The sequence below is a fragment of the Tachysurus vachellii genome, chromosome 2, assembly GCF_030014155.1.
Source record: "Tachysurus vachellii isolate PV-2020 chromosome 2, HZAU_Pvac_v1, whole genome shotgun sequence".
Classification (NCBI taxonomy): Eukaryota; Metazoa; Chordata; class Actinopteri; order Siluriformes; family Bagridae; genus Tachysurus; species Tachysurus vachellii.
In genome coordinates, this window is record NC_083461.1 from 23,277,265 (window position 1) to 23,303,492 (window position 26,228).

Here is a 26,228-nt window from a genome sequence, read left to right on the forward strand (position 1 = left end):
TCCCCGTGCCTTGGGGGTTTCCTCCGGGTACTCCGGTTTCCTCCCCCGGTCCAAAGACATGCATGGTAGGTTGATTGGCATCTGGAAAATTCTCCCTAGTGTGTGATTGCGTGAGTGAATGAGAGTGTGTGTGTGTGTGTGTGTGCCCTGCGATGGGTTGGCACTCCGTCCAGGGTGTATCCTGCCTTGATGCCCGATGACGCCTGAGATAGGCACAGGCTCCCCGTGACCCGAGGTAGTTCGGATAAGCGGTAGAAGATGAATGAATGAATGAATGAATGCATATCTGCACATATCACAGGCAAAAGCTACAAATGAGCTAAATCAGAGAGAGAGATGTGTGAGACAGAGAGAGATGTGAGAGAGAGAAAGATAGAGAGAGAAATGTGAGAGAGGTGAGAGAGAGAGAGAAAGAGAGCGAGAGAAAGAGAGAGAGAGAGAGAGAGACGTGTGTGTGTGGGAGAGATGTGAGATGTGTTTAAAGATAAAATGTTCATTCATTTCTGCTATTAATTAACAGACATTTTGATGCATTTTGTTGTATATCTAATAATGAAGTTTAAATGTTATGATTCTAGATCTTTGGTCCAGAATGTCGTGAGTTGACGCTTTAACTTTCACCCCTGTGGTTGGGTTGTATATTGCATTATATTTGTTTATTAGTTTAGAGAAATGTAAATGTATACATTTTATATAATTCTTTGAGTAATAGATAATATACTGTATCAGTAATGAATAAGTAAGTAATGTAATGAATAATTTGGTGGTCTGAGATGTACAGTAGGGAATAAACATTCCATGTAAAAAGAACAATATATACACACACTCAAATAAACTTTATTCATTGTACAAATACATGCAGAGAAACTCCACACAGACCCAAACCCCAACTCAGATCTATTTCTGAAATAAAGCTTTGAGGATATCAGGTGTTAGTATCGCGAGTTAGCTTGTGAATGAAAGTGTGAAAATGCAATTCAGATCTATTCCAATTACTGGAAAGAAATTTCCAAACAGAATAAAGCGAATGGGTTCAAATCTTTATTTTAACGTGATACAATATCAAGTGAGTCAACGATTTAAATCATGCTATAGCACTCAGACTGTTACAGAGGTTGCGCTATGGAGTAATAGTCTCCATTTAAGGTAGCGAGGATGAAACAAGGCTCTTGTGATGAATAGAGTGATATGATGATCAGCTGAGCTCATCACAGTAGGAGGCTGCTGTATTAAACCTGCTCCTGTTCACCATCTATTCCTGCTCTCCCATGTCACTGCAAAAATGTCTTACTGTCTCACTCTTCTAGTTCATGATCTCTCTCTCTCTCTCTCTCTCTCTCGTGCGCGCACGCGCGCTCTCTCTCTCTCCCTCTTTCTCACCCCCTCCCTGCTGGTTGCCATGACAACAGCAGCACTGCGCCATTCATGGACTATAGCAAAGCGAAGACATGAGCCCTCTCTCTCTCTCTCTCTCTCTCTCTCTCTCTCTCTGTCTCTCTGTTTCTCCTCCCTTACTGCCGCTCCTTCTGCTGCATGGTTCCACTCTACAGTACACCACCGTCTCCACTTTCTCCTCTTCATGCTACCCCACACTAGCGGACAAACGCTCAAGCCGTCTCAGGGACCACCGATCTAACCCAAAGGGAAGAAAAAAGAGTTATGGAGTAAGAGTTGAAGTTCTGATGTTGCTCTTCTTCTACCTGTCTGGTTGGCGTCGGTCTTGATGTCTCTTCCTCTGCACTGACGCCTTTGCCGCTCCACCTTCCGTGTCGCTTTTCTTCTCCTCCCTCCATCTGGTTTTTGGGTTGTTTTGACTGAACAGGCTTTGATACTCATCAGTAGGTTGCTGGAACTCTGATCGAGTGCACAGGCCTTGCAGTGTGAGTGTGTGTGTGTGAAAGAGAGAGAGTTTGTGTGTGGGCACACGGAGAGGCGTTGTGGATGAGCTGGCCATCGCTGAGACGGCTGCAGGGGCTGTGTGTGTCTCTGGACGGAGAATGCAGGGTCTGGTATGAGCATGGTAAGCCACCGAACCCCACCCTCTGTGGTTTTTTTTTTTAATTGATGTATCTCTTATTCTCTGATGCTGCTTTGCTGAGATTACAGAATGTCATTGTTGTGAGTGTGGGCATGACGGACTATTATTGTCGTTTACGGACAATTCCGTATAATAATATTTTAGATAAACTGATACATTGAGTAATGTGGCATTTAAACAAAACTGGGCTTTACCTGGATCCATGTTTGTTGACACAAAATTCTTTGAAGTTGAGATATCTATGTCCGATTTAGCGTTATAACGATTAAAGTCTGCTGATTCCAAAGTTCTGGTTTAAGTTATAAATATATAGCTGATTAAAATCTAAGAATGTTGTTTATGTCTACTGACATAAAAATCCATCAATGGAACTTCCAGGACCGGTACAAACACGGTGGCATTAAAACAAAACAAAACAAAAATATCTTCATTACCTTAAGCTCTTGTTCAAAAAATGGATTTGTTTCCTACACGAGCCTGGATTATGATCATTGATTTAAGTAGAATTGAGTCATTTAGTTAGAAATATCGTTTATCAGGCGTTCAGGGTTCAGGATGTTATTGGGATCTTATACGACGTACAAAGTCTTGAAATCTCGCCAGCTTGAGGCACAATTATAGCGCAGACCGAGCTTCGTTAAAGATTAACTTAACAATGTAAAGTAAAGGACCTGTGGGAGGCTGAGTGTGTGGCAGCATTGTCCTCGGCTCAAACGGTCAACCTAATGTGGTCTTTTGTTCAATCGGCTCTGGATGAATCTGGATGGATTGAGTGTGGGTGAGTGATGAACAGCGTTTTTGCTGTTGGAGTGGTGTGTGTGTGTGTGGGAGTGAAAGGATGCTTTACCCTCTGTGCTTTGCTGTGTGTGGGCTGAGAGATGATGCATGGTGCTGTATGTATATGTAGCTGGAATGTATCTGTACTATTAATACCCTCGGTATACCGTCAGAAGTACGGCTCTACAGGTGATGGTAAACAAAATGTTCCGGTTTATTTATAGAGAGTACCCTATAAATAATATAAGTTATCAGGCTGTATACTTCTCTACGTCAGGAATTAGATCAGGCTCTGACTTTGATGAATGTGCTTGTTGCGTTATTTACATATGTTTGGTCAGCCAATGCTTTTAACTAAGGTGATTTACAGACATGGATTACAAGCCGAGAAGGTGTCCGAGCTGCTCAGGGTTAATGGTTTTGCTCAAGGGATTGTCGGTGGAGGTCAAGGGATTAACTAATAGCCTCCTGGTCAATCGAGCAGAACTGTAACCACTTAGGAATGGCGTGGCCAGGAAGGAGTTTCAAGTGGATAAGAAAAATACACTAAATCAAGTCCCTGTGTTTATATATTTTACATAATTATGTCATCAGACATTATCAGACAATGACTGATATCAAAATATTTCAGGACTATTTTGGCTTTCAGTGTAAGACTTTTTTTTTTTTTTATTGTGAGACTTTTTTCAGTGTGAGACATTTTTCTCAGTGTGAGAGGTTTTTTAATTGTGAGACTTTTTTTAATTGTGAGACGTTTTTCTGTGTGAGACGTTTTTTGGTGTGAGACATTTTTGTCAGTGTGAGATGTTTTTTTCTTTGTGAGATGTTTTTTTGTGAGATGTATTTTACTTGTGTGGGGGGAAAAAAAGAAACGTTTAAGTTTTTTTTGAACATTTCTATAAATAGATCACATATTGTAAAGTATATACTTTACAATACTTTACTTTTTATACAGAAATACTTAAAAACTACAAATTCTTAAATCCCTGAATGTCCACTCTAATTTGATCATTAGAATCAATTTGAGAATTAGTCATATCGTTGACTAAATGTTCAGAACGGTATCACACCAAGGCCTGATGAATTGTAATGAAAGAATTATGGTCAATATTCAACAAAGAGAATGCACTCATGTTTTTTTAACGAACACATGCACCAGCAGCTCCACCCAGGGCCACATTAAGACCTCACTGGGCCCCAGGGCTATGAGTTACTGCAAAATGTGCATCTTTCTAACACTGCTGAAGTTGTTTTACAGTAATACAATCAAGATAAGACAACAATGTATTTTTAGCATGCAGAATAACAGTGAAAATATACAATGAAAAAAAATCACTTACCTTAAAAACTTTTTTTTTTCTGCTTATTCACTGTATAAATTCATTCTTATTTATTTTACAAAAGTTATTCAGTCAAAGACAGTGAGTGAATATACAGAGTTTGCATCAAGTTAATTAAAAGCTAGCACATATTTACTGTCTTATAATACCTAACATAATAAAATATGAGCCGAGAACCAGTTAAGTGCCTCAAGACTGTACGATTTAGTATTTATATTTGAAGTATATTTTAACATAATATTTGATTTCTTGAAGGAGGAAATAATAATAATAATGATATAATATCATATGTATTAAAAGCTGTGTGTTGATAAATCCAGCATCTGCTCTTAGGGTGACGTTAATAAAGACAGAAATGAAAGCTGATAGATCTTATAGACAGTTGAAAGTTGACAACATTCAGCTATCTAGTGTTTTTTTTTTTTTTGTTTAAATGTGTTTGATATGTCACAAAAGCCCTAGAAACACTTCAAGACCGTCTTACATCTCGAACACCACAAAAAAAAACCTTGAAACTGGAAAATTCTTTCTTTTTTTATGACAAAATAGGTCCTTATAGTGCACATACATTTCTGATGTACTTGCGTTATCTGCTTTCATTCTTCTAATCATTACAGAAAGTAGAATTGGGTTTGTTTATCATAGACACACTTTGGCTTTTTTTTTTTTTTTTTTTTAAATAAAAATGTAAAAAAATGTTTATTTCCAATTATTTGCTACAAAATAAAAATAACCATAATACGTTAATAATAAAAACAATTTTATCTCACACAGAAAGGTACATTATTATTATTATTATTATTATTATTATTATTATTATTATTATTAATGCAGTGTTCTGACCCCAAGCTCCAAAGCAGGTATATGTGAAGAAAGAATTTCACTATAATGTAATGTATGTGACAGAAAAAAAGGCTTATATTCTATGATTATTATTATTATTATTATTATTATTATTATTATTATTATTATTATTATTATTATTATTATTACCCACTCTTCATCTGAGCATAGGGCAGTGGGATTCCGCCCTAATCGATGACTTCTGGCATTTATTGCAGTTCCATTTTTGACCACTAGGTCACTTTATAAATCAATGAACCCAATTTTTTCTTGAAAGAAACATTCCCGGAGTTTGCATGTTCTCCCCGTGCCTCGGGGGTTTCCTCCAGGTACTCCGGTTTCCTCCCCAGTCCAAAGACATGCATGGTAGGTTGATTGGCATCTCTGGAAAATTGTCCGTAGTGTGTGAGTGAATGAGAGTGTGTGTGTGTGTGCCCTGCGATGGGTTGGCACTCCGTCCAGGGTGTATCCTGCCTTGATGCCCGATAACGCCTGAGATAGGCACAGGCTCCCCGTGACCCGAGGTAGTTCGGATAAGCGGTAGAAGATGAGTGAGTGAGTGAGTGAGTGAGTGAGTGAGTGAGAAACATTCCCAATAACAAAATAAAAAAAAGTTATTGGTGACCCAAAATTGGTGATTGATATTTAAACCTAAATTTAAATCAACAAGCTGCTGTGTGTTGGTTCTGGTCTGTAATAAGCCATTTTTTGGGGAAAAATTAAAGCTATCACTTATGTAGCTCAAGTTGGGAAACAAATCAGAGTTTGTAAATGTATACTTAACGTATGAGTGAAAAATAAAAACAGTCATTTTAAGTTTAAAATTCTTATATGGTGAGTTTTTTATGTCCTTCGTTCCTTTATAACTTTCCTCAGTGTTTATGACATGTTTTTGAACAAGCTCAGGTACATTTGTACTGGACACATTAATGTAGCTGCTGTAAGGTGATGACTGTATCTGGTATATTCTACTTGATATCGTATATTGTATATTGAAAACTTACAGTACAAAAAAAAATACATCCGATAATACAAACGATAAGGATTTACTGATCTGCTCTAGTTACCTGTATATCACAAATAAAGAGAGGGATAAAAAGCATTATATAACTTCAATGATGATAAATCCATAAAGTTCTCCAGGGAAGCATAGAGAGATCTGTGCATCAGCAATTGCGCATTGTTAAAATCTGGTTAGTCACATAGTTATGCGGAAAAAGAAGTCATGTAGTTCTGTTTATTTGATGACAGACATGGACATCCCAGTGTAAGAGATTCGGTGCAAGGTTTAATTTTATCACATTTTGTTACCAGGCTGACCTTCTGTCCTGTGAGAAATAACTCATAAGTCGGCATGACTGTACAGCACCTCTGCTCAGCCTCGCTTCCACAAAGCACAAAAGGTTAGAACAATGTTCTGTTTATGAGCTGGGATTGAAGTGCAGACTGTAATTCTCTCTCTCTCTCTCTCTCTCTCTCTCTCTCTCTCTCTCTATATATATATATATATATATATATATATATATATATATATATATATATATATATATATATAACTAGCGGATGACCTAGTTTTTTAGGTATTTGTAGTTTCTTCAGTTCCAGACGTTGGCCTAGACCTAGCCTCCCAGCATGATGCTGCCACCATCATGCTTCACTGTGGTTATGCGGTTCCTCTGATGATAATCTATCATGTTTTGCTACACAGTTTGGAAAGATTTACACAGTATTGGATGTTTTTTCCCCAATACTTCAGACTGTCTAGTTTGTCTTATCTTCTGTCTCTACTCCATAACCCAGAAGTGTGAAGAATATTAGATTTCCTTGCTTGCAGTTTTCTGAGGTAAGAATCTACCATCGTATCACATCATATAATTATTCCACTTTTCCTGGCATAGATTCTCCAGATCTATAAACTGTCTGGAAAACTTCAAGTCACCTTCCACATGTTTTGGATAGGTTTTAGACCTGATAGACTTTAGACCTGTTTCTGATGGGTCATAGATTGAAATAGAGCCTGAAGAGAAGCAGCATCAAACAGTAGCATGATGCCACCACCACCATGCTTCGCTGTGAATATGGTATTATTTTGCTGATAAGCTGTCTTGTAGAAATATGTCTACTTTTGTGTCATCAGACCAGGCAGGATTTTTTTTCTGTCAGATATGGCTTCTGTCACTACCCCATTAATTTTGCTCCTTTAATTTTGCAGTATGTCTCTTGGCAGCATCTCTGATAAGATTTCTTCATGTCCTTGTTCAATATTTGAGGGACGTCCTGTTTCTTGTAATACTACTCTTGTGTCCATTTTCTCCACTCCTTGCCAATGGCCTTCACAGTGTTTTATGGGTCATGTAATGTTTTGGAAATGATTTTGTCCCCTCTTCTGATTGATGCTTTTATACAATAAGATAATTACTTTTGAAGCTATTTGATGTCTATGGATTCAGCAGTCAAACAAAAATCAGAAAAATCTACAGAAACAGCTGATTTTTATTTGGGGTTAATCAGAATCACTTCATCGTTTAGATGTGTATGATAATTACTTTTGAACATGAGACTGAATGGAATTAGTTCATTTTAAGCACAGTTACATGACACATCCTCACTTATGCAACCAAATTATTAAACCAATTTTGTTTGTTTCAATTTACAAATACAACAAATACTTGTTTCTGATTGGCAGTCAAGTGTACATTAACCCTCTGGCGTCTTTGGCGCATTTTTTCCTTTTCAACGTGAAATCCACTTAAAATACTCCGTCATTCATAATCATACACATACATGTAATACATCATTTCGAAACTGTGAAGTGTCTACTTTTATTTGAGTGCCTTCATATTAACAACAAAACGCTGTGCTTTTGGCAAATAAAGACAATAACCAGGTTGTGCATTCAGACTCTGTGAACTTGACCTTCCTGAAACACGTTACAAACATGAACTGATACTTATATTTACCAATACTTATCACACGAACATGATACATATGTCTAATGAAAGCCTGAAATGTCTACTAAATGAGGTAATTAAAATCAAAAGCAAATATTGTCTTTTTGTGTAATCTGTATGTAAGTAAAGAGAGGTACAGTTTTTCTGGCTCGACCTCATTACCACTAATGTGATCCCAACTACTGCCGTGCACGCCATTCATATGAAAATTACCTGAGCAGGCTATGCAAATAAGATCAAAGCCCCCAAACAATGCTATAAGAAGCACAAAGTTTTAACAGATTCATTCACTTATCAACGCGCTGGGAAGATGAAACGCTTTACAGCTGAGGATGTTTCCTCAGATGAAGAGCAGGACTCCGACGACGAACGTTTGTATTTTGAAGAGCGACTTGATCCAGCTGAGGATATAATTTCTGAAGAGTAAGTTTTACTTACATTTGTTGAAACCTTGTGTGATGTAAAATTATATATACTGTATTGTATACAGACTATTTGCAAGCAGATATTAAGAGTGACTTTATATAAACGTCTCGTAATTGGCAACTTTTATTTACCTTAAAATGTTAGTTCTTATTAAGCTGTATGCTGATTAATGTAATGTGAATATACATGTTATATAGCAATATCACTGTTTAGAATATATTTTGACTAGTGTTTATGCCTCAACTAGTCTTGTTTACGTGACTATCTGTTCGGATGTAAATGTATCGATGTGGTGTTGATGAGCTGTAAATGTGCCCAGAGATATGTCATGTGTTAATGTTTAGCCATAAATATGTCTGGTAATGGCCCGTTAACAAACATATACCGCGCATCTCTGTACCCAATTATTTTATCTCAGCTATGCTTAACTGCCTTAGTTATTGCTTTATAAGTTTGTTACTGTGGAGAATACATTATATTAATTATTAAAAACTTTTGTAGGAATGTGGATGCATCACTCTTGTCTTCACCTGCACCGGCTGCAACACTTTCACCTTCGTTTGATGCTCGCACGGGGGCACGCAGCAACGAGAACAATAAGGAGTACGTCCACATGTAACCATTTTTTTCTATTATGCATGCAGAATATTTGTATTACTGATGTGGAAAATACATTATATTAATTGTGTTGCTTTGTACTTTGAAAATACATGATACTAATTATGATTTTTTTTAGGAATGTGGCTGCAACACGTTCACCTTCGTCTGATACTCGCATGAGGGCACACAGCAACGCAACTGGGAACAAAAAAGAGTACGTCCCCATTTTTCTGTTATATTGTATATTAGTATATATTAGTTATATATTATTATTACTAATGTGTTGCTTAGTACTTTGGAAAATACACGATGAGACTAATTATGTTGTTGGTTTTTTTTTTTTAGGAATGTGTCTGCATCACCTTTACCTTTACCATCACCTGCTACTCACACACACCGTAGGTCTCTTTCAGTTATCAAAGCAACTGAGACTAATGTGTGTTCAGTTAAATAGGAACTGTTTTGAGCAATGGCATGACGAAACTCCATTCTCAAAGATTCACAGTGTGTGATGGCTTACAAATTTATATCTTATTTTTTATATTGTAAAGAATCATTCCATACAATAAAGCTTCTTGACTCTTGACTCTATTGTATTGTTCATGTTTTTTAAACATTGGTAAAATAAAAGTCTTATTTTGTCAAGTACAGATATAAAAGTCTTTTGTACTTTATTGTACACTATTTTATTAAACTACAAGCAAAAGATTTTCTCTTTGAGTCTCCCCACACTCATTCTTTTGTCAACACAATCCAGACTAAGCCATTAGGGGGTTGGGCCTCCTCAGGTGTGAATCATTAATATTCATGACCATTGGCCCGCCCTTGCATATTGCCTTTACACAACAAAAATGTGTTTCTTGACCTTATTTCAGCAACTTTTCTTTTTCTTTTTTTACTAACCATGCATAAACATCATTTACTTAAAAATACAAACATGTACATAAATTTTACTTACATAATATTGTAGCCCAGTTTGTGCTGAATACAGTGTTATGTGATATTAGCCATTAATATGTTTTGAAGTAACTGAAAAAAGACCAAATGTAAGAGCATGTCAGAACCTCTGCCAGTGTCACAAAATGGTCAGACCCCAGAGGGTTAATAATCTGACTGGTCAGGAGGCGTTGAATAATTTTTGCGGCAGTACTTGTATAATCTTTAATATGACAGAGTTTTTTGTTTTTGAATAAAATATATTTATTTAAGTTGTGGAAGCACCAGAAAGTCTTCAGGATTTGTGGGTTTTGTGCTTACATGAGAGTTTGCATTTCTGTCTTAAGACAATGATGGGACGACGGTTAATTCTATTAAACGGTTAATGCTATTTGCATTTTCTTACTCCTTGCTGCTGAAACAGAGAAATTTCCCCATTGTGGGATGAATAAAGGTATATCTTATCTTATCTTATCTTATCTTAATAGCTGTGGTAACATTAATGATGATTACACAATGTCTTATGAGCAGGGAATCATAGCTGTACCGTACCTATATTCAGCACGATTATGGAACTGAACTGACATTTTCTACACAATATGGCTACATAATTGATTTATCTTTGCTCAGTGAACAGAAATAGATCCCCACAAACCCTTCAGCTAGCTGGCTAGCTGGCTATCTACATTCTTGTTAATGGTGCATCTGGTGAAGTTATCTAATATGCCAAATGCTTAATTTCCTTTGTTTATAGAGCAGAAACGTTTTGAGGAAGAGGAGGCAGCAGAGTTAGTGTTAGTGTTCGAGAACCCATCCAATTACATGCTCTGACCTTAATCGTGCATTTGAACTGTTTAGTTTAATGATGCAGAAAGGAATGATTTTAAGGCTACGAGGCATTGACAGCATGTGGAAAAGGAGATTTCTGTTCTTTTATATCATTCAAACAAGCACAAAAACTCTGTTTTTTTATGCTACAAATAGCAAGATCATGCTAGCTTTCATAGCATAATATGACAACGATCCTGCTGACTTCTTTTCTGTTCTTATAGTTTGCCATTATATCTTATTTTGATGAACATTCATGCTAATACCAAAAATGCTAAAATTTTTCTGTCAAAAATGGCTTCTGTCACTACCCCATAGCCCAGATGTGTGAAGAATACTAGATTGTTCTTGCAGCTCCTTTAATTTTGCAGTAGGTCTCTTGACAGCCTCCCTGATAAGATTTCTTCATGTCCTTGTTCAAAATTTGAGGGACATCCTCACTCACTCACTCATTTTCTACCGCTTATCCGAACTACCTCGGGTCACGGGGAGCCTGTGCCTATCTCAGGCGTCATCGGGCATCAAGGCAGGATACACCCTGGACGGAATGCCAACCCATCGCAGGGCACACACACACACTCTCATTCACTCACGCAATCACACACTACGGACAATTTTCCAGAGATGCCAAACAACCTACCATGCATGTCTTTGGACCGGGAGAGGAAACCGGAGTACCCGGAGGAAACCCCCGAGGCACGGGGAGAACATGCAAACTCCACACACACAAGGCGGAGGCGGGAATCAAACCCCCAACCCTGGAGGTGTGAGGCGAACGTGCTAACCACTAAGCCACCGTGCCCCTGAGGGACATCCTGTTTCTGGTAATACTACTCTTGTGTCCATTTTCTCCACTTCTTGCTGACGACATTCACGGTGTTTCATGGGTCATGTAATGTTTTGGAAATTATTTCATCGACTCTTCTGATCGACACTTTTATACAATGAGATCCTTACTGACTATGTCTATGACAGCAGTCAAACGAAAATGATCAAATCCTACAGAAACTGCTGATCTTTATTTGTGGTTAATCGAAATCACTTTATTGGTTCAAGGTGTATGATAATTACTTTTGAGCATGAAATGCGATTGGTGGCCCAACATATGAAGATTGGACACACGTATAAAACCTGGAAGTGTTTCTGTTTGTTTTTCACATGAAACAATTTTTTCATTGGAAAAAGTTTAGATTCTGTGATTAATATTTGAGATAAAATCGATTATGACAACAACAGCAATAGCTAAAATGCTGCTTCACTCTTTAGGCTTTAGCTTTGGCACACTTTAGCATTATTTGTTATATTTATTCGACTTTTCCAGTCCTAAGTCCTATTAATTCCAATGAGATAAAATTATTCTACATTGCTGATTCAAAATCCTCCATAATAATCAGGCTGAGATTGTCTCAGGCTATTTTAAGACTAAGGCTTTGTGTTAATTGGTCGAACACCTGATGATGATAATGGTGAAGGAAATCAACTTTAAATTCTGCTCTGTATCCGTTTTAAACAGCATCGCCTTATTTATAACGATCCCTTTGTTTATAAAGATCCCTTTATAAATAATGGGTGCTATTAGGTATTTTTTTACAGACTAGATTTGTCCTGCTGATGCTGCTGCAGTATGGCTGAAGCTCTGAATACCGTGACATTGAGTTTTATGGTTATGACACCTTCAATTTTTCAGAGCGTTCCACCAATAATGTTTTTGAATGAGAGGTTTTGTAAAGAATAATGGAAGGAACACACCGAAAAGACAGTGCCAATCAAACTTCTTGAGGCAACGGCTTAACCGGATTGAGAAGGACTCAAGCCAGAGAGTGAGATAGAGAGAGAGGGAGAGAGGGAGAGAGATCTGCAGTGTGCTATTAATAGTCTTGGTAATGACTTGCTTACAAAACAGAGCAGTGGGATTACCAGTGTGTTACATCTATCTCTTCAGCTAATACCAGTGGTATTGAATGCTATGTGTGTGCGTGAGAGAGTGTGTGTGTAGATTGTATGTTGATTTCCACTAGTATGAGAGATGCACCGTGTTTGGCTTTGGCCATTTTCTTGCTATTACGTGATGGAATGAAACGTCTTCTTGCTTAGGTGTGTTTCCACAGCTATTCCAGCTCTTGTCGTTCACTACACATTTTAGTATTACTTTGCATACATGCGGACCTTTATCTAATCTTATTTCTTTATATTCCGTATGCCGACAATATCGACAATTAATTCAGAACACTGTAAGCCCTGTTCATAGATTTAACCACAACCTAATTCTGATTTTTTTCCCAGAAAAAGGGTGTTCAGAATCAACACTAGTCATAGACATCATATCAACTATATCAAAGTGTGAAATATTCATTGTACCATGTGGGAGAGTCCAGCTTTACAAGTCCGAATACACAACCTAGTGTGTACAGTGTAGCACCATCTTGCGTGAGGAAAGCGATAATTAGTAGATCTGTCCCTGGTGACCACTTGCACATTCTTGAGCAAGCTTACCTTCAGTGTGAGTGAAGATGGCAGAAAAATAAGCTTAAGACCTTCCGAATGGCACAGAGGGAATCTCACAATAATTACAAGACTCATGTTCTTTTTAAAACCTGATAGAATATAACATTAATGACTAGGTTATTTATGATTCTCAAATTGCCCCAGTTGCAATGATTTTCTGTAAGAAATTTGAAACCTTGAGGGCTAAAATTTAGCAGCAGGCTGCCAGCAATTCATTACAAATATCCATGTGTTGATGATATGATGATAACCCCGGAGGTGCCATTATCAAATAGCGTCTTGATGATTGCAGTCCTACAGGGCATAATGAGCTCTGTATCTTTACGCTGACCCACGGTTTATTATGTTAATGCATTTATGAAGCATAGCCAGGGGGATTTCTTTGAGTTCCTGTTTGTTACAGTGCTGAAAATTACAACACACCATTGATTAAAGATTAAAATAAAGATTTATTACCAAGGTATAATTATAATCATTAATCTACTTGACTGACCACTTCATTTGAACAGGTTTTACTTAAAACTGAAAAACAGGTAGGGCAGTAAATAATATGAAATAACATCTGATAATAATTGTAATAAAGTTCAGTACTGCAAGGTGGCATTTAGGAATCGGAAAGCTCTACTGCTCAAATATTCAAAATATGCTTGCACACATTTAAATAATAAGCCTAATATTTAAATAGTTTTAAACAGATTGTGTTTATTAAATAAAGCTTTCCAGAGGGTGCCGTAATTTATTTTATTTTTTTAAAAATCCTTGTCTGCAAAGGTTTGAGAATCTTTTATTTTGCAGAACTAACTGTGTCCTTTGTTCACACTTTCAGTATGTTCATCAGAAGCATCATAGCAGCTTATCAGCACTGGATATAGTCGTAAATGACCCTGCTTCTCGCCCCAGAGCCTAAACATACAGTATTGCTCATCTAAGCTGTGATTACACAACTATATTTATCAGCTCAACCTGATTCACAGAGCTATACATAATGGAAGACTATATAAAAAGACTTGAAGTCTTTGTTAAATCAACGCTTTGATTTTTTTTGTTGTGTTGTGTTTTTACATTATTAATTCAACACCTATTGGCCAAAACTCTAGAATTGTGTATCAGAATCCTTATGAACACGTTGTACCTCAATTACTGTTATCTGAAATACGGTGGAACCTCTGCATATGAATTAAATTTGTTCTGTAGGCGATTTCTTAAGGTGACAATTTGTATTGTGAAATTTATTTTCTCATAGGAAATAATGTAAATGCAGATTATCCGTTACAGTCACCCTAAAATATTAGCAGTTTTACCAATTTCCAACATTCTAATCACATTTTTGCATATTAAAGCAATCAATCGTGTCCTCCATCGCTCTTTCTTGCACTGGCTGTTTTTTTAGCGATTAATTCTTTCTTAATTTCCACTGAAAGCGACCCCCTTTTCTTCGTGCTACTATCCTTGCTAACTTTTTTAGGACCCATAGGGCTATGTCTTCACTAAATCTTGCACAACATGCCTAAAAAATGCCCCTAAGCTTGGTTTAAAAATAGAACAGACCACTCACGTCACCAATCTGTCAACTAAAAAACGTGCTAAAAATCACAGTTGGTAAATAATTTCGTAATAAAATCGATAACTGCTTCGGTTGGCTTTCTGCTGACAGAAAAATTGTGATGACACAAAAGTTTTGAATGTTTCCCAAACATCCATGCAACTTAGCTACCATTTGGTTTGTTTGTATGGTGAAAATGCTTCATATGCTGATGCAAATTTTTTTGCAAAATTTCAATTCTTAAGGCGAAAATTCGTAAGGGAATTTTTTTTGTCCATTATTGTGTTCCTGTTCAATTAGCGCTATTAATCAGTCCTGCTATTAGTTCTTGTAAGTTTTACTTATTGGACAAATGGATAAAATCCTTCATCACTGTTTGTTAGCAATTGTTTCTTTCATCACAAATACTAGATGAAGACATTAAAGCACAGCTCATAAGGTCTAGAAAATGTGCCATTTATATCCACTGAGTCACACGCAAAATCACTAAGATGGATGTTAGTTTAATGCTCAATTATCCTGTTATTTTCCTTGGAACCAACCAGATCTACTTCATTCTGCCCTAATGTGACATTCTCTGCTTCAGATATTACTCCAGAAGTAATTACAGCTGGAAGTTTGTCTGTTATTGTACTAATTCTAACAACGTGCTACATGCTACATTAGCTGCAAAAATTATGCCTACACAATTGAACTTATGGTTTACGTTTATTCACTTAGCAGAAGTTTTTATTTAACGTTAACTTATGAATAAGCTCAGTGCTCTTTGGTAGTCTTTGGATTTAAAGGTGTGTTCATCAAGATTGGGGCTCTGAAGGAAACAGGTGAGCAACAGCAACATCTTTTTAACTTGAATCTCTTTTCTCCAGCAAACCTTTGCTACCAGAATTAATGGTGGTCAGCAGAGTTTATGTAGCAATAGTGTTACAGATGATTGTGATGAGGTTCGTTGCTTTGTAATTACTTTGGAAGTCTGATAAAGATGATAAAAAATACCTAGTATTTTTACTGCATTAGGAAAGAGAACATTACTTCACAAGTCGATCTATACCTAATCATCAAATGCCTGACTAAATATAGCACACATCTCATTAGCAAAGTTGACATCAGTGGTCTTCTTTCATGGCTAAACCAACTGTTTCACAAGTTGTTAAAACAGTGAATAGCATTACTGTAGGCTGGTTTTTATCACGGAGGCAGTGAATGCTTTCAAAAACTGAGCGAGAAGACAAGGATCAACAGATGGCTACATCACTGTTTTCCCCTCAGCAGTTATCCACTTATTATCCATCACATTTCACTTTCCCAAAGCATCTTATCTTTCAATCATGTTACTCAAGAAGTATTCTTGGTATAGAACTTTTTTCCATAGTGAGCATCAAACTGTGTTGTCTGTTAGTGTTGCCCAATGTAATGAGGAAAAATAATGGACTATAATATTTCGGTTGATGTTAGCTAGCTTGTCAGTGCACTTATGACTACTTAGCCAAAAAGCCTGATTATTGAATGCCTATTAATTCATTTTGATTTAGTTGTTAGTACGCTTGTCTCGGACCTCCAGGGTTAAGGAGTTGATTTCTGCCTCTGCTCTGTGTGCTTGAGGTTTGCGTGTTGCTTTGGGTTTGTTGTCAGGTACTATGCTTTCCTTTGCAGTTCAGAGGTAGTGTGTATGATTGTGCCCTGTGACAGGGATGGCACCCTGTCCAAAGTATCTCTTGCCTTTGTGTCTCCGTTCCCTTGGGATAGACTCCAGGATCCACTGCTACCCTGTGTAGGATAAGAGCTACAGAAAATGGATTGATGACAGTCAGGCAAATCTTTATTGTTCAACTGGATATATAAAAAGAACAGTACTAAACATGGGGGGCACGGTGGCTTAGTGGTTAGCACGGGTTGGGGGTTTGATTCCCGCCTCCGCCTTGTGTGTGTGGAGTTTGCATGTTCTCCCCGTGCCCCGGGGGTTTCCTCCGGGTACCCCGGTTTCCTCCCCCGGTCCAAAGACATGCATGATAGGTTGATTTGCATCTCTGGAAAATTGTCCGTAGTGTGTTATTGTGTGAGTGAATGAGAGAGTGTGTGTGCTCTGTGATGGGTTGGCACTCTGTCCAGGGTGTATCCTGCCTTGATGCCTGATGACGCCTGAGATACAGTAGGCACAGGCTCCCCGTGACCCGAGGTAGTTCGGATAAGCGCTAGAAAATGAGTGAGAGTGAGTGAGTACTAAACATAAAAGTGTATTTTTTTCCACACCACTAGGTCAAGACAATATCTTATCTTAAATTCACACCTCTACCTCTGGAGGTGCATGCATTCCCAGGTGAACTTGTGTCGGAAGAGATTTTTTAGAACTGCATACCTGAATCTCTGTAACCAGGGCAACGGTGATGTTGACTTACAAGCTCATCATTCTCTCCTTCTCACTTAGAGCCGTTACCTTACACACTGGCATATGTATGAACCTGATGCATACCATAATATGGAATAAATCACATTTTATGTTATTCAACTTTTACTGACTTAACAAAAGATGCAGCATTTTATTTTTCAGTACAGCAAAATCCTGTACTTTAAGGGATGGATGGCAACACACCTTGTATCAGCATTTTAGCCTTACCTGTCGTTTACCTACTCTACCATTTAGCCAATGAACAAAATTCGGCTCAGTGATTTGTTGCAGTGATTGGGGCAGTGCTGACTAAAGTGGTTAAGGCTCTGAGTTGTTGATTTGAAGATCAGGGTTCAAAGCCCAGCACTGTCAAGCTGCCACTGTTGGGCCCTTGTGCAACCTCCAACATTGGGATATGCGAAGAAAACATGTCTATGTGGCAAATAAAGGTTGCTTCTTGCTGCTGTGGGAATGGTCAGGTGTCCGAAAAAGCATTACCTTAACTGCTTGATAGCCAGTGAACAAGATAAATTCAGCTCAGTTATTTGCTGCTGTGAAAATGGTCCAGCTCCCAAGAGGCATTACCTACCTTAACTTAACTCTTCACACTCTAAGTGATCAAATGTATGTATTTGATTTCATTTAAAAAGCTGGTCGTTTAAACACTTCAGAGATTTATAGTAATTGCATTAAGTGCTGGTATGGTGAAAACTACCCATGATGCTGTTGGCCTGCTGAACATTGTGTAGAATTGCTTTTGGAAAGAGATGAAATAGGTTTCTTGCGTTTCAAGCAAGTGTATTGTGTATCACCTGAACATTTTAACCATCACAGGTTTAAATGTGACAAATAGATGCTTACAATTTTCGGTAATGACATGAATCTATAGTGAAATGGTTGGCCATTACACTCAAGTGCCTACAGACTTCCTGATTGTGAATATGAACAGAATTTGGCGACTTCAGAGATCTGTGTGTAGTAAATGTATAGGATGAGACTAATGAGTGTGTGTTTAATATGTTTCTTTAAGTGGATATTAATCTGGGGGATGGAGCATGAAGGCCTGTTGGTGTTCATGTTCTTGCCCAGGTTACCATGGTGATGTGGGCTGCACATTCACGAGCTTGCTGTGTCGATATGTCATGCTGTGTGTTTGTGTATGTGTGTCTTGCACAAAGGTATTCACTGTTGCTCATCCAATTTCACACTGATATGCATGTGCCACTTGATGTCCGTTGTCCACTGACTCTTCTGTCAACTACAGCGGTGTAATCACATACAGCCCACATGCACACAGCCTGACTGCAGTTATAAAATTAATATTCCTTTTTTCAACTGAATTTGTTATTGTGATTGACTGGTGTACACCCAAACCATCCTAAAGCTCACATGATCTCCCTGAGAAAAACACTACATCTAATTTTAGACCCACGACCCAGCTCTCCACATACCACATACAGTACCCTGTTCTATTCCCTGTCGCAAGATGCCACAAAGAAAAACAGGAATCATCAAAATCTACTACAAGCCTTTCAGTTTTAGAATTGAATGTACTAAAATTTAAATGCAGAGACAAAAAACGAGAATTAAGAACTTTAGATACAATAGGTACAATCACAATAATACGGCTTAGCTATATTTTGTGTTGTTTGGATCGGTATATCAATCAGTATATCAAGTTCAAGTTCAGCTTTATTTATATAGCACATTTACAAACAGCCACACGGCTGACCAAAGTGCTTCACAGTGCGTTTGACATTACACATACACTTAAGAATACACACATGCACAATAAAATAGAGTTCAAAAAGCTAAAATAAGTATTATTAAAAAAAGTAGACAAAATAAAATAACCAGTTTAAAAGAAAGTGATATAAATATAAACAATAAAATATAAACAAACATAAACATAAACCCCTGGGCAATCATGAGAAGGCTAGAGAAAATAGGTGGGTCTTTAGCATGGACTTAAAACAAGAAATGGAGGGTGCCGTCCTAATCTCTAATGGCAGGGAGTTCCATAGTCTAGGACCGGCCACCGAAAAGGCACGCTCTCCTCTACGCTTGAGCCGTACACGAGGGACCACCAACAGAGCCTGGTCAGATGAATGAAGACTAATAGGAGAGTAGGGATGAAGAAGTTCAGATAAGTAGAGAGGAGCGGTATTATGCTCTCCATAATACCGCTCCTCTCTACTTATCTGAACTTATATAAAGTCAAGATATATATAAAGAGTAAAATCTTAAAATCTATTCTCTGAGAAATCGGCAGACAGTGTAGAGATTTGGGAATGGGAGTGATGTGTTCATGTTTGCGACAACTAGAGAGAAATCTGGCAGTAGCATTTTGAACGAGCTGATATAAAGAGTATATCAATCAGTTCCCTAGCTGCCTGAGACATTAGGACTCTCATGGCTTAATTTCCTGCAAAAGGTTCGAACCCATATAAAATATTTATGTTTTGTACCTGGTATAAATTTGTTAGATTAATCACACAGGTTTTTGTAATGGTACTTAAAGGTGGGGAGCACGATGTTTGAAAGCCAATGTTGACATCAAATCACAAAAACAAACATGCCCCTAAGCCAAATGGGTGTCACCCCTGTTTTGATAGCTCCGCCCCACATATACATACGCAACCCAGGCAATTATTATGGCAGAACCTGGCTGAGGGGATATTTTTATCAATAAATGAACTCAATGAGTAATACTATGGTAATACAAATGTGTATTTGTAGTACTGTGTGTTGTACCGTGAAAGGTTTAGCTCTGTTTCACGCGAAAGACGACGTTCAACACCTAGAACCCGAGGCAGAGGTAACGGCAGGTATCCGCCATGTCAATGTTTCAATTGCTTTCGGCTAATGTCAGACATGCGCACTGAACTCTCTCTATGCTGCATATTGACAAGACACGCCCCTTTCTGCTCACTGGCTGCACGTTTGTTTTGTTTGTCGGCCCGACTCAGTTTTCTGAAGCATTTTTCAAACATCCTGCATCCGCCTTTAATGGTACAACAAGGATAGAAGGTGGCCCTCGAGTTTGTCGGCCATTTCTTTCTAAAACATAAATATCTCATTAAGAGTAAGGGAACATAGTGAGCAGTGATGCTTTCTGGGTTTCATCGTGTTCCAGTTTGTTGTGATCGAGAGAGAGAGAGAGAGAGAGAGAGAGAGAGAGAGGGAGAGATCGAGATCGAGATCGAGCTCCCTTAAAATGGCTGACTCCCTGACCGGCACCCTGACTACTGAATTACACAGCTGATTGAGACGCAGCCGATGATTCTGAAAGCTCATCTCCCTGTTTAATTGTCATATCTGCAGAATGTCTAGAAGCTCTGTCCTTGTGAGTTTTTTCTCTCAAACTTTGACCTCTGTTGCTTTATCATCTATCCCTCAGAAACTCTTTTCAAGCTCACATTTCTGGTGTAAATATTCCAAGAGCTTTTTCCCCCCACAATTGTGTTCCTTGGTAACCTTCAGTTCTACTCATTCTTGCTGCTAATCTACCATTTGAGAGGGATTCCCATTCTTAACATGAGGCTTTTTAAAAAAGTATAAGACCAGTGTAGACTGCAAGAACTCTGAACTTCATGTTTTACATACAAATTATATTTCTATATCTTTTTCTGTCCAATTTCTCCCCTTTATTTTTGCTTAATATTTTAATATATTTTTTCTTTTTTGTTTTATAAGGTTATCATACAAGAAAGTAGAAACCTGTTCGATTTGATTTCATTTGTTGTTTTCAAAGTGAAATTGAGGATGAGGTGCCTTCAAAGTGTTTTGTCAGCATCTTTTTAATCCTTGTATATTACTTGAAAAAATTTTTTTAAAAAAAGGACATTTTATTCGTTCTGGTTCTCTAAAGTCGGTTTTGGAGCGAAACAAACGAAATCAAGCGAAACAAGACTTTTGACTAGTGAAGACACTCAAACACACACATACAGATTGTGAATGTAATCATCAGCATCTGAAATCTCTTGTGGGCAGCGACAAAACGTCAGGGGAGACAACGCAGCAGCGGATGAGTGAAGGTGACGTTAAGAATATTGAAGATAATTGAGAAACTGAAAAAGAACCTGAATGAACTTCCAATGGATAAACATTGTATATTTACAAAAGATATGAATTACTACACCAGGAAGATGAAGAAAAAATTAATAGTTTATGTAGTTAATAGTAATGTAACACTACACCAGGTATAACTGCATAAGTGGGGTGTGAGGTAATGTAACAGCTTATAACACGGGATGACTAGGAGAGAGCAAGAGACGCAAATAGTAAATATAAAAGATTTGAAACGGAAACTAATGATTTTGTAACGACACACAAAATTCTATTTTATTACCCTACTTACCGTGTTACCAACCTGATGGCGTCTTGATGCGTTATGTTGAAAAGTATTACCCAAAAACGTGCCTTAATTTTCCATTCTCAGTAGATTATTAATAAATGTTCATTAATAAACATTACAAAAAAGTAAAACGCTCAAATAACGAGTGTTTGTGTGATCTCTTAGCAACACGTAATGAAACAAAATCTGTGCATTATAATGCTGCATTATTATACATGGCTAATTATTAGCACACTGGCTAAGCTTTCGATGGTCCGTCCCTCAGGAGGACGTCTCTGAAGCTCACGCAGGTTCTTTAACTTCTCATCCTGATGCTAGCTGGTATAGAGTCTTATATCTGCAGCCCAATTGTAACATCTTTAACTTAAATCGAATCAGTGAGGAGCTGCTATGTGATTGCAGTGTGTGTGTGTGTGTGTGTGTGTGTGTGTGCATGGCGCATTGTGTATAAACTTGTTTAAAATTACATCTAGTTTAAGCAATGAAATCATGGCAATGATGAGAAACTCAATATTTTTATGTAAACTATATAAGTTACTATATGTTTGATGGTATCAGTGTCTGGTCACGCTGACAGCTTTGTAGGTCAGAGGAGATCAGGGTTCAAACAGGAAAGTAATGAAAGGGCATAGGAGGTTAAACTCCCTAAGGAGAGTGAGTATATCACCATCGACTAGCAGGCCAGTTGTAAGGTTTACCAAGTCGACCAGCGAGGTCATAGACGATAAGGATGTAAGGTTTATTGTAGAAGATTAGATTAATAACGTAGTATTTAATAGATATATTCTTAGGTTTCTGAGATATACACAAAGCTGTGGTCTTGGCAGAGCACAGAAAAGCAGCTGTTGCTGAATTCCCTGGAGTGATCCATCCAGGAAGCCTTGGAGAGAAGCCGAGGCTGAAATGAAATCAGCTTCCTGGACAGCAGCTTGTCAGTTCCAGAGCCAACCTGTGACCACTGTCTGAGATCCTAACACCTGTTACACCACATGCTGCAAAAGATGAAGAAGAAGAAGAAGAAGTGTACTTATAAGGGGAATAAAGAAGACCTGGAAGATTAAAAACCTCCACAAACAGTTAACATGCATTGTGTTTTCTGAGCCGATAAGCTTACTGTTCTCCATCATGGTGTGACCTCTACTTCAAGCTGTAGAACATTCTGCATTGGCAATTACCAAGGACAGAGGATGCACTGAATAAAAATCGGTGACCTTTGAGCTTTTCCTGCTCCAGAAAATGCAAAACATTTAGGGCTGTATGGGTTATACATCTATTCATTTATTTATTGCACACACTGTTTAATTACATCATACATTGTATAGTGCTTTTAACACTTTAACAGCTTTAGTGCACAAATGAATTCCATTGTCAATGGAAACGAGTTAAATGCAAACTCTGTAGTTTTCATATCCTCAAATGAACCTTACAAATGCACACATTTACAGTACGTACAGTTTTGCAATAAACAGCAGATGCCTGTAAGAGCCCAGTTTTGCTTAAAATATTGAATTTTTACAAAACAGAAATTTCAACAGTGACTCATTTCTGTACCACGTAACATCAGTGTACACACAGAAACCACACATAGGCACAATGGAGGTAAAAAGATGAAGAGGTTCCCTTTACTTACTGCTGTGGCCTGGGTTTGTTTTCTGGGCAGGGAACATTCCAGCCACTGTAGGATTAACTTACAGTGCCATACCCAAGCCTGGGTCAAATAGGAGGTCTGTGTCAGGCAGGGCATCTGATGGAAGACGTGCCAAATCAAAGCATGTTGTTTGGATGATCTGCTGTGGTGCCCCCAGACAGAGACTTGCAGAAGGACAACAATGTATATTTACACATAACTTCTTGTTGTCTAGCTACATTTTAGCAAATAAACCCCATGACTTCCCAAAAACTAGTTCATTCAATTCCAGTCTAGAAGAAGAAGCTTTTATTTTTGACACATATATACGTTACAGAAGCGTGAAATGTTTTTCTTCACTTTTACCAGCTTAGAAATTTGGCCATTTAAAGCACACAGGGTCAGCCATGATACAGTGCCGCTGGAGCTGAGAGGGTTAAGGGCCTTGCTCAAGGACCCAACGGTGACAGCTTGGGAGTGCTGGTGCTTGAAGCCTGACCCTTCTCTCATCAGGCCTATATCATCAGACTACTAATATTTCACTAACTTATTCCAGTTAAATTTTTTTCTGAGAATGCTTTTAAAGATTTCTCAAAGGTTGCAAAGTAACGCAAAAAAAAGTTCATTGTAAGCCATTGTTTGCACCCACATTTACACACTTAACCAGTCCACCTACTGCCATGTTTCTGCCAGGTGGGAAGAAACCGTAGAAGCAGAAAATAAGCCACAACATTTTATATTTTTATTGAATCCCACCTCCATCATATGTGTGGAGTTTGCGTGTTCTTCCAGGGCCACAAGGGTTTCCTCTGGATAATCCAGTTTCCTCCCCAGTCCAAAGACCTGTGTTGTGGGCTGAGGGCATCTTTAACTTATAGAGTGTGAATGTACGATTGTGCTCTGTGATAGATTGGTATTTGGTCAAGTTTGTACCCTGCCTCATGCCCCGAGTCTCCTGAAATAGGCTCCAGGTTCCCTACGACCCTTTAGGATAAGTGGTGTGGATTGATAAAGTACTTTCAGATACCGTCAGATAAAATAAAGTTTCATCTGATCAGTCTTTCCGCAGCAATGTTTATCAGTGCCTACTCTGTACTGTGCATTGTTTATAAAAAAAAAGGCTGAAATCTGAGGAAAAACGATCTGTAGGCTTAGTCATTTCATAAAAGATCGAATTCAGGCCAAAACAATAATATATTTACTTTCAATAACAATGCTATGCAAAATGTAGCCAGTTTTCTTTCCATCTGTACAGATATGATTATTTAGGCCAAGCTGCTACCTACTGTAGTCCTTACTTATGTAAGGATTTTCATGGTACTGAGTGTACAGCTACTAAGATGTACTGCTGGATGTAATGACTGCATGAGCTGCAGAGGGAACATTGTGTTCTGAAATAGTTTTATATGGAACATCAATTGCTATAAAAAGGCAATGAAAAGCAATTTTTTAACGATTAAAAAACTTAATAAAGCTTATTGAAGATCGGCTTACTCCATTTGATATTACAATGTTGGTGATCTGGGAAAACTTGTCAGTTGGTTCTGCAATAAAATCCTTAAAGGCATATTTCACTTCTGAGGTAAACAGAACTTAAAATGCTAGAACCTATGATTGAGTTATTGATTTTATAGTTCTTATGTTGCCAGTCAGACTGGTTTGAGTATTTTAGAAAACACTGATCTTTGGAGATTTTTACTTATACCGGTCTCTAGAGCTTTACAAAATTGTGTGAAGAGCAAAAAACTATATGACTAGATGGAGCTGGCTTCATGCAGAGATGAGCTACAGCAGCAGAAGATCACATCAGGGCCAAATCTGGTAGGCCAAGAACAAGCAACCACAGTGGGCACTAAAACATGCAGCTGAAGATTGGAAAAACCTCACATGGTCTGATCAAGTAGAATTTCGGCTGTGACGTGATTGAAGTGTCAGAATTTGGCATGAACAGGTTCCAACGGTCCAGGCTGGTGGAGGTGCTGGAGTGGTGTGAGGAATAATTTGGATCTACCAGTTAATACCTTTAGAGGAAGAACCAGATACTTGTGGCCATATAGTGTTTTTTTATATCTGTTTTGTATTAAAGTAACAAATAGGCTTTTGTTGCATCAGCCAGAGACACTGTAAGCTGTTGCAATGTTCCATGTCTCAGTCCTGACCATTATTAGGAACCAAGCTCACTGGTCATTTTTGTGTCACCAGCTAACTTTGTGCAAGTTTAGTGCAACAGACAGGTGAAAGCTCAGGGTTTAATCTTATAACAATGCCATCATATTACCGCAGAACCATATGGGAACCTGGCAAGGAACCAGGCTCAGAAGGGAACCCATTAAAAATGGCAATAATAAAAGAAGAAGTATGTGTTTATTTTTGCAACCATATACATCATAGTGAAATTGTTTCTTCACATCTCATGAAGTTGGGGTCAGAGCACAGGGTCAGCCATGATACAGCACCTGTGGAACAGAGATGGTTAACACTCTTGCTCAAGGACCCAACAGTGGCATCTTGGCGGTGCCAGGGCTCAAACCCAGGCGTTAACATTAATAACATCAGATTAATAATATAAAAACATGAGTTGTAAAGGAGCCCTGAGAATTGTGAGTGTGTGGAATGATGAAATTTAATGTCAGGGCCATTAGTTACTCATAATGCCTTGCACAAACCATGAGTTCGGTTCATACCAGGACAACTCGAGACATTTGTATGTTAGCTTGTTAAACATTGTTGTCCTTTTTGTGTTCTGTGTATGTCTCTTCCTCTCTCTCACTCTCTCTCTCTCACACACACACACACACACACAGTCTAATCTGTCATGTGTTTTCTGTTCTGACCTTGGATCTTTGTGTCCTCCTCCCCTCTGACCCTTCCGTGGGTGTGTGTGTGTTTGTTTGTTTTTCTATGTGTGTGTTTTGTGTGTGTGTTGTGTGCATGCGTTCTCTCAGCCCCTCTACGGAAACTTAAGTTTGTGGAGAGCCCTCGCATACCTGAGTTTGACCTTGGCTCCCCTACACACACTGATTCCCCAGCACAGAATCCCATCCTGGGCAGACACTCACCTGGTAAGACAC

At 38.2% G+C, this 26,228-nt stretch overlaps 1 protein-coding gene across 6 annotated transcripts in view; it reads left to right on the forward strand.

Annotated features, from left to right (window-relative positions):
* tanc2b (tetratricopeptide repeat, ankyrin repeat and coiled-coil containing 2b) overlaps positions 1–26,228 on the forward strand; it is a 159,735-nt gene that overhangs the window by 79,075 nt on the left and 54,432 nt on the right. For 4 of the 6 annotated variants that reach the window (XM_060863870.1, XM_060863869.1, XM_060863872.1 and 1 more), the window contains one exon: positions 26,103–26,219. The exons of 1 other annotated variant lie outside the window; for it this stretch is intronic. In XM_060863870.1, coding sequence (XP_060719853.1) covers positions 26,103–26,219 — 117 coding nt within the window. Of the gene's footprint in view, positions 1–1,591; positions 2,021–26,102; positions 26,220–26,228 lie in introns of those variants that run through there. One more of the 6 variants, XM_060863874.1, reaches the window with a different exon arrangement.